The 9,947-nt window shown below is 41.9% G+C and overlaps 1 protein-coding gene and 1 long non-coding RNA gene across 3 annotated transcripts; one reads left to right on the plus strand and one right to left on the minus strand.

Moving 5' to 3' along the window:
• Nucleotides 1–2,934: 2,934 nt before the first annotated feature.
• Nucleotides 2,935–5,368, minus strand: LOC124469322. The gene is made up of 2 exons (XR_006956287.1): nt 5,257–5,368; nt 2,935–5,116 (listed from the first exon to the last, which is right to left on the minus strand). It is a non-coding gene; the product is annotated as an uncharacterized LOC124469322 (long non-coding RNA).
• Nucleotides 5,369–8,544: 3,176 nt separating this feature from the next.
• Nucleotides 8,545–9,872, plus strand: ndufb2 (NADH:ubiquinone oxidoreductase subunit B2). 2 transcript variants are annotated; one of them, XM_047022530.1, is made up of 4 exons: nt 8,545–8,739; nt 9,167–9,311; nt 9,403–9,505; nt 9,792–9,872. In XM_047022530.1, the coding sequence occupies exons 1-3, from the start codon at nt 8,654–8,656 to the stop codon at nt 9,475–9,477; spliced, it is 306 nt and encodes a 101-aa protein (XP_046878486.1). In that variant the 5' UTR covers nt 8,545–8,653; the 3' UTR covers nt 9,478–9,505; nt 9,792–9,872. The 2 variants fall into 2 exon arrangements, with proteins under 2 accessions (XP_046878486.1, XP_046878485.1); XM_047022529.1 differs by having other exon boundaries at nt 8,546–8,739; nt 9,403–9,509.
• The last annotated feature ends 75 nt before the right edge of the window (nt 9,873–9,947 follow it).

Genomic DNA, 9,947 nt, shown 5'->3' on the forward strand with positions numbered 1-9,947 from the left:
CTCATGATGCCCCACTGGCTGAATCCTCAGACGAACACTACTGGTAGATACATCCACAAATGATACAGATAAGAGAAGACTTTTCTCTTATCTTATTAGGAGAACTTTCTGGAAAGAGGAGGGAGGAATTAACAAACTAGCGGAGAAGAGGGGTCCAGGGACTGGCAATAGATTCTCAATAGTATTGTTGAATAGTGACCCTCATGGGCTATGCCTATACTGCTGATGCAGCCTTTAAGATTCTGTGTTACTACCTGACTTCCTTAGCCTGATAGCTTGACAAGCGAGTGTGTCTTAGTTAGGGGCGCGAGCCTGCGCGAACTAGGGTTGAGGTGAAGAGAAAGGTGTGTCATCGAAAGCCAGCAGCGACGCTCTCTGCCACCTGCCGCACTTAGCTGTCCCCCTGAGGAGAGAGAGCAGCGAGCCACCTCTCCCCGTCTCTGTCAACACAGCAAGCAAACACAATCCGCATTGCTCACCAGCGCCGCTGGGCACGCATGCAGGCCAATGGTTATTTACAGCAGGGAGCAGGGCTAACCCTGCAGAGAGAGCAGGTCCCACCAGGGGGAGAGAGGAGGCCCCCCCCCCCCTCCCTTCCACAACCAACTGTGGCAGGCTGGGGCGTGTGTTGCTGTAGGGTTACGAGGCTATCAGATGTAAGTTAGACCAAAGCGTGGGACAATCAACACAAGAGCACAACAGTGTACCTCTACCGGAGGTCACTGTTCCTTTAAGAGGAAGAGGTAGGTGGCTGGGGATTTTGTGTATTATGTATCAGCCTCTGATTAGGCACAGTAGGGCACTCTCTCATCTAGTATTCAGAGCCTGTTCTCACAAAATGGATTTGGCAGATCCAATACCTTTGGCAGAACGCAGAAAGCTGGTTCTTTCACCACATGATCTACTATGTCCTGTGCACACAAATTCCTTGATTCTCGTTCTGTGGAAAAATACCTAATCTGAAACTCCTAGCTATAACTTCCTGCGTCGAGTTCAAACCTCAACAGGGCCTCCGCCGTCATTTCTGCTTCACGACTGATCAGATGTCCCGGATGTGGGAAACTATCGACGACAACAACAAGCCATAGTTTAGGGCTCAGAAACTCCCTCTGACCGTTGTAACGTTATGGAAACGGGATGGGTACTTTGGCCCTTTATGCTGTTGCTGGATGTATGGTGATATGTGCACCTGTGTGTGTCAGATGCAAACAAATGAGCATAAATCAGAGAGCTAGTCAGCTGTACCAGTGATGGTACAACTTCCTCACAGGGCTGCAGCTGCCTTACTCTTAAAAAGGTGCTTTGAGTCACAGTTAGTTGAACTTTTATATATTTTGCACACTATATCCATAGTAGTGATGCTCCTCTCACTGAAACAAAAGGAGAAGGTTGAAAAAATGTCATATGGCTGCTCAACTGTTGCAAACTGGTGGAAAACATGGGCCCATTGTATCAGTCTGCAGCCTCAGATAGTCTAATAAGACAGCGGAAGATGGGGCAGAGTAGACTCACAACCATCAGAAAGCTGGAACCAGCACAGCAAGTTTAAACAATAAAACTAGATCACGAGCCATGTCGCGTCAAAGTGAGCTAGAACATCAGGTAGGTCTACAATGACGAAAACAAGATATTTCCGTGATGCTGTTTACCATTAGGATTGAATCCAGCTGTGTGACACCTTGCACATCCTTTGAGAGCAAAGCAGCACATTCAAACCATTCTGGTCAGATTTGTGTCTGGTGATTTGATGACAGGCATCTGCTCCTCTCAGCTTGAGGAGTGGAAGGGGGAGGGGCACATCCAGGGCAGGGGGTCTTTGTCAGTGTCAAAGGGGAATAACAGATTCACAGCTGTTGTTTGGGAGAGAGGGGGAAAAAAACTGACCTTAGCGACTACAAAAACCCAAAAAGCTGACTTTGAGTAGCAGTAAGTAGTTTTAACCACGTTAGCCAATATAGAAAAGCAGTACGGTTGCAATGCTATTTGAATTAAGTTTAGGAATTGACTGTCCTACAAATATCCTGAAAAAAATTCTAATAAGATTGTCATATTATTGGTTTTTGTGACCTTCTCGTGCATGATCCACCATAGCCAACACGCTACTCTTCTCACTTATCTGACCCTTCAGAGAGCTGCCTCTACTTATTCACCATCATATCCACCCACAAGGCTTCCTGCAGTTTCATTTCTTTCCATTTGTTGACTTTACATTTGTCCTTCTTCTAAAGGGACGGCTCCTCTAATATTTGTGTTTTGAGCTTGGACCTCAAAATAAATGTAAAAAGGCATGGGACATCCAGGCTAGTACAAACTGGAAGTGTTTGGTTTGTTCTGGTCAAGAGTCAGGGATTTTTATAATAGACAAAGCATTACCGAGGTAAAAAAAAAAGAGAGGGGATTGTTCTTTTATACAAAGTGCTGCATTTATGTCCCTTTATGTAACACAATATGACATTCTGCCAATAACAGACTGAAATTTAGCACGGTAGAATGAAGATGGTCTGTTGTAATTTTTGGAGTAGGCTAGTACCTTCATTCATTCTCAATGTGTTTGGAACATAATGCTCAAACGAGGCACAAGTATGATCAACAGCGTGTATCAGATCCGGCTATATTGTGACGCATGTAAAAGGCTGCCAGACAGCATTGCCTATAGTGGATGTGGTGGGAGACCGTGTTTATATTGGTGTTTGTTTTACGTTACCATTGCCGCGAGGCTGACGTTAACGCTTCGTAACGTCCATTGGCTACAACTTAACTACTTTCTGTGCCTTTCGACTTGTAGAAAGAGAAATTACTAATATAGAAATGTATGCGAGCATTGTGTAGTTGCTTGCCATATAGTATGTCGGCGCTGCAGTCAGCTCGACCGATAGGGGTGTGGAGGGCTTAACGCGGCTATTGAATTACCACAACATCCAAGCCCTGTCGCCATTTTCCTTGAGCCTTTTCTAAGGACAGCGAGAAATCGTGTAACCGAGGGGACCCTCACCACTAGAAGAAAATCCCCAAGAAAGCTATCAGTCGTCTCTTTCACACATTCTTAAGTATCAATCTGTCGGTACCGTCTCTGTGTTGTTATTATGACAGATATGTACAAATTCGTCGACATTGAATCAGGAAGGCTAACGTTAGCTAGCAATCAAGCCGTCTTCTAAAGCAAAGTTGGCCTCAAGCTTTAGCTGAAACAAATATTTCAACAGCAGAACAGCTATCGCTATCAAGCTAACGTTAGCTGATGACATCATCCGTAATGTTCTATCGGATAACGTAGCCTTGCTAATCCAACCAACACATTTTGAGAATTCAACATTAAAAAGCAAAAAAGCTAGTTTTCTAGCCTGCTAATTGAACGTAAGCAAATTAAGCTAGCTAATAACTAAAATCAGCTAACGTCGTTAGCCCGCTAGCCAGCTACATCCTAATGTCGACGGTGTCTTGCTCAGTCTTGTCTCGCTGTACAGTAATAACTTTGGCTAACAAGTATTGCACATTTACAGATAAGATCAACAAAAACCTTCTACAAATAATTGTACGATTGTAAATTGCATATTATTTGGTCGATGTTAGTACAATGTAGCTAGCTATCAATAATGGAAAGATACTCCCAAACGGAATATGTCCCCTCCCCCACGTTTGCAGCAGTTGAACCAAATACCCTCTGAATCTAAATTAAGTAACGAAATGCATTCTGACTACTTTAATTGTAACACTACAAGATGGGGATTTCTTGACTTCATTTTCGGAGCTTTGACAGTGTGGCAGAAGTGAGGTTTTCTAAATGTAATACTTTAATGGACCCCGTACTGTAGGATTTCGACAACTGACATACTAGACATGTTATACGTGTATTTTACTAGCTAACTGATCTGTTATACGCCTGGTAATGTCTCTTACTACCAAGCTACCTAATGTGAATTTAAAGTAATGTCACGCATGCACAACAGAGCGACACTTCTCTCACGTTTCCCTCAGTTATCTTTTATATAAAAATAAAGCTTGCCAACTCCAATAGAGCACTTGTGTGAAGTGTGTAGTTAGCCTGCTTGCTAGCTAAGTGCGTAACATAACAAAAAGCTCGAGTTTACCTAGCTATTTCATTTGTCTCGTCGTGTTAAGCCGCTAATAAATTACTGTTAACTATAGCTCTAGAGTTAGGCTAGTTGTACTACAATTGAATTCGGTTTATATTCTATTATTGCATCAGATTGCAACTAATTTTTTTTTAACATTTGTTGGTAAGCCAACCATTTAAGCACTGTCTGAAATAAAGCGGGTATCCTGAACCAGCGACCTTCGTTTTGAGCAGTATTCTGAGCAAGCTAGTTAATGTTAACGGAAAGCAAACGCACAAATATCATCCTGGCATGGTTGTCCGCAAGGGACTGCAACATTGTTAGCTAGTTACAATCAGTAAAAACGGGAAGCTTTGCGAAAGTAAACGTTTGTGTCTTTGCGAACCACCCCAAACGTTATAAATAGACGGCGTAGCTAGCTACATTAGCCTACTAGCACCCCTGTACGCTACCTAGTTAACGATATAGCTAAGCCTATCTGAAGTAAGTTTGCTACCCTTTTAAAGCGAGCACAATTTAACAATATGTTTGCTGGATTACTAAACACGGTAGTTAACGTAACGCTGCTGCTAAAAAACCTGCGAAAACTTAACCCAGCCAGCTTGAGCTGCCTAGCATGCTTCATGGCTAACATATGCAATGGCACCAACACAGAGCTAGCTAGCAGATCCATCGTGCTTACTCCTTACAGATATCTTAATAAGTTATTCAGGTAGATGAACCAAAGAGTTCCCAGTCATCCAGTAAACTAATAAGTAACAATAACTGGTGTTAGTGACCTGGACATCTTCCACAATATAGCCATGGTCTGAGAAACCCAGTACAGTAGCTGGTTGGGCAGCATAGACATACTCTAATTTGACGTGCTCCCTTGTCGATAGACTTCATTTAACATAAGTCCAATGTGAAGCTTTTTACTCACCGTTACTGTCCACTGTAGATACCCTGAATGAAGGAACAGGGGACTTGGGTGAGACCCCCGTCGCTTGCTTAGCTAGCTTCCACACAACCAAAACAATACTTCTGTCCACACTGCGGATCTATAACAAAGGTTTTTAAATGTTCACATAGAAATCTATTTACTTCAGATATATTTGTGCTTATATTCCTTTTCTTCTGTGTTTCCTAGAACACAACACAGACTTTAGGTCAGTTCAGAACCGTTAAAATTATGCCCTACCTACGCCGACTGTTGGAAATTAGATCTCCTCTACCAGCCTCTTTTCCCTTTGCAAAAATGGCGGCCCTGGCAGGACTGCCGTGACCCCGCCTCCTCCACGAGCCCCCCCCCCCCCCCCCACCTCCCCCCCCTAAAAAAAACTTAGCCCGAGCACCGCCCCCACGTCCTGCGGGGTCTACAAGCCCGCTATAACAGGGGCGCTGAGAGAAGAGATCATTGAAGAATGTACGCAGCCACGCAGTGGCTAGCACTTACGTAGCAGTGTATGTTTTTCGGCCCTTAGTGTAGTCATTATATTAAGTTTATCATTCAGTAACGAGCTGAGAATCTAACACTACAATAGGTTCGCAAAGCATCTGGTTTCCATGTGCTGTATTAATTACAATTATGTAGCCTAATTTAATAACATAACTTCCATTGATTTACTTTGAGGGTTTTAGTTTGACTTTAGATGCATTTCTATGGGCACCCCTCTGTGATTTTCTGTGAAAATGACTGCACGAGTAAACAACTGAGACTATTGAATTATAAATATGTAACGTGTCAACAGAATGCTAATAAACTTGAATGGAAAATGTAAATAGTCTTTAACTTCAATTCTGCCTGTCATCCTTAACTTTTTATTTTAACCAAGGTTAGGATAAAGTCCTGTTACATTTATAAGTCGGAAGAAGTTACTGAATTGTGGACCCTCTTTCTTCAGAGTTTACTTTGTTTGCTCTCAAGAGCGCTACCTTTTTATTTGGCCGGTTTGTTGGACCCTTGATTGATGGACATTCCAAAATAGTTCAAACCCGTGCGTGCAACTAGCAACATGTTTTTTTTTGTATTATTATAATTGTTGTGTTCTTTCATTTGAAGTAGAGTGAGTGTCGTTCTCACAGGACAGCAGGACTGGGCCTGTAGTTGTTCTGTTGATGAAATGACCACCTAAATCCGCTACCAACGCAGTAGGAGCCTAGGAGGCAACACATCTCTTACGTAACCCCCTTACACGAGAGTGTTTTCTTATAGAACTGAAGGTGATACAAGGGGATACAATACACTGACCTTACTAATAAACACAGAGTAACAGATGATTAAAGATACATTAGAAATCTTAGGTGCGGACTTAATCTCTAGACTATGGCCATTAGCCCCGCAATTACTGTACGAAGAACAAGAAGAAACAGGTCCGATGCATTCTGTGTAAATATGATGTTTAATCCACAAGGGAATTTAAAAAAATATATCTCCAAGCTATAAGCTATTCGTTAGCCTATGGAGGGACGTATCCACGGAACCTGTTGTTAGCTGTCTAGAAATCCGTCGGACGTCAAATCCTTTCTTTTGTCGGCAGTATTTTAAGCGAACAGGCTACTGGCTCGATGAAAGGTCCTTTCACATCACTTGGTTCAGTTTGGCTACTAGGCTACCATCCCCCACTCAGACATGGATATGTCTAACCGCAGCCTTAGGCGCCTGCGCACAAGATATTCTTATTTTTGACAGATCAGAAAGACGAGCTTTTATCGCGCACTTTGTCATGTTTATGGAAACTGGCGGCAATCGGTGTAACCAGAAAAAAGTTATCTTGCTACAGGTCCAAACAGTCTGAAACATAGGTGTCACATATGGCCTTAGTAATTTAGAGACAGAAAAGGTTGAATACGCTCATGTTAAAGTAGATCTAGTTGGTTGCACGGTAGACTTAGAACAGAAATATGATGTAGCCTAGCCTACATTACGAGTTGCAAAATGGACAAAGCCGCGTTTGACGTTTTTGTAAGGATTGATATTCCTCTCAGCCAATAAAGTACGAATTGGTCTGTTTTTGCAGAAATGGTTGGCTTCTGGTGACATCATTCTAATATAATTTGTAGGCGGGTTCTGAGCTGCGAGGGGAGAGTGGCGCAACCGGAGAACTTGCGAAGCTTGACGCCATTAGAGATGCTAAAAACGACATGCTTTTTAAACGAATATGTGATCTAAACATGTATCCTACGTTACTTATGAAGTTCGTTTGGCAAATATGTATTTACATTAAATTCCAAGTTTCACATTTGATGTCGTTTATCAAGCTTAATAAATGTATTCGCTCTGTTCGCGTTTGCAATAATGTTGTCAGTGGTAAAGAAGATGGCGTCGGGGTTCGACGCACATGCACAAAGCGCGTATTCATGGGCGGCGGCACTGCGCGCATTCCCGAGGGAGGGCAAGAAGACTTCTTTCTTCTCAGGAGAGTTTACTTCCTGTGTTGGTACTAGTTTATAAATTGATGATTGAGGAAGTTTCAATTTTCAACAATAGCTTCGTGAAAACGTAGTTCATCAGAACAATAACAGAGCAAAACAAATACAGTCAAATGAATTATAGCATGCCTTTAGGCTATCCTATGCTTACTTGTGCTAAATGTAACAAAATAGTCAGTAGGGCCTGGCAAGATAATTAACTCAGTTGTAGTCGTTTTTCTCTCTGTTTGTTTGTTGTTGTAATGTAATCATTGTAGAAAATTGTAGTTTCCCACACTGCCTGTTAAGTTGTAACAACTGAGTAGGCTAGGTTCGTTTGTCAGGTCACAATTCAATGCCCGGTATTGCTCTGTTTGCCACCTTTCATTCTGTAGAAAATGTACCTTTTTACAGATCTGTGTTAATTGAACCACGTGACGTATGACTTGTAGGCCTAATTAAAATACAATTGATATCAAGAGTATGGAACGTCTTGTTTGCAACATATGACGACAACTAAAAGCGCATCTTCTCAGATACACCTGGGTTTGTGAATGGACTGGCATGCATTTTGTATATTCAGTTATTTAGTGGTGTAGTAATACGCTAATCTGAATAGTGTGTTTTTTTTCTGTATAAATATTTCACGTCAAATTAATTTTAACTTTAAAGGGAAAACAATAAATGTTGTATTTTCTTATATGGTTTTCTGGTACTGTGTACCATTTTCTCATCTCCTTGTGAACCCAGATGACACGTTTGTCAGACAACACAATCCAAAGTATCGAGCGCCATCTAGAGCTGAAAGCGCTTTCATGACATTCTGTGTAACCTCGTTCAAATGTATTTGGCTTGTCACGGGTCCAGATCAAAATAGGTTTGTGTGTTCAAATACATATTATCGTCCCGTTGGCACGTTTTCAAAATGTATAGAAAACGTGTCTGCTTTTACACGGTTTAAAATTGTTTTCGAATCTCTGGAATATTGGGTGACCTGGTGCACCGGGGAGCGGCCCAGGTTTTATTAACGAATGCTCCTTTTTATGTATGTGTTTTAGCCAATCATAGCTTTCGTTGTTGAAACGTCAACCACTGTACTGGAGAAGGTGACATTTCCAGAAGGCCGAAGTGCTATTGTCGGTGACTGCAACCACATTTATTGAAATTGTGCCATTTAACAGCGTACCATGTCCTCCTTAGGAAGGGCCGTAGGGGTCCTTCGTGCTGGAACACAGCTTTTAAAACGCGGACCACAGAAAATGTTAACTCGGAAGTACGTATAAACCATACATTTGTTTGTGGTCTTGTTTTTATTAGCTTGGTAGCTACGCTAGCTCGTTTCTGCTGGTTAGCAGAGCTATTAGCTATCGTAAGCCAAGCATACATAACACCAGATAGCGAAATAAATGGCCAGTGCGTTAGATAGTTAGTTTTACATTACAATTCTGGGTAAAGTAATATTCTAAATATCAGTCCATCCTTGATAGACATGGCTGTAGCCAGTTAGTTAACTTCAAAGTTATCAAATTGTCCACGCTATATAGTCACACCGAGTGAGAGGCATAATCAAATTAAGAATAATTGCTTTAGTGTAACATTATATTCCGGTGTCATCAAGTGTCATATGTCTGTTCTGCAAACATTGGAGTCAGTCAGGCTGAAGGCTGGAGAATTATGTCTATTCTTTCTCCTTGTTGCAGAGCTGGAGGAGGAGCACACATAGAGGCCCAGTACAGGCAGTACCCCCAGATCACCAAGAATCAGAAGTTTCAAGCAGAGCTCCTTAGTAGTGCCATGTGGTTCTGGATTCTATGGCACTGCTGGCATGACCCTGATGCCGTGTTGGTGAGTCAAACATCTGACGTAAAGGTTCCCAAGTTTACGACTGTAGATCAAAAGGAGATCTTTTAAAAATGTTACTCCCACCCGCTCCCAGGGTCATTTCCCATGGCCTGATGCATCCGCATGGACAGACGAGGAACTTGGAATCCCAGCTGATGACGATGAATAATTTGGCCCCTGCTCTACTGAAATAACTGGCAGGTGCACCTTCATTCCACCGCAAGCATCAGTCATATCCGACCATAACCTTCTATACACAAATTGAAATACCATATGCCGTTTCAGATTTTCATAGTAGAAATGGAACAACTCTTCAAATATGTGCACCTGGTTAAGTCATATGATCTTTTAAGACAAAGTTGCATTATGAATAAATGCAACTAACCCTAACACAAGTGTTGTAATAAGATTCAAGGTGTGGAAGAAACCTTGTGTTGATTTTAAGTAATCCTTCTGCCTGCTAACCACCCTTTGGTCTTTCAGGTTGCTCAGCAGCCATGAAGAGGATGTGCTAAAAGGCATCGTTGTACATAAATATTAATAAAGAAATCCACTTCTACATTGTTCTGGTCTATATGTCCTCATGTATAATTGGGATTACTTTCAAGTTTGGTCCTTTTTCCCACAATCTATAATAAT

Source organism: Hypomesus transpacificus, chromosome 7 (genome assembly GCF_021917145.1).
Source record: "Hypomesus transpacificus isolate Combined female chromosome 7, fHypTra1, whole genome shotgun sequence".
NCBI lineage: Eukaryota > Metazoa > Chordata > Actinopteri > Osmeriformes > Osmeridae > Hypomesus > Hypomesus transpacificus.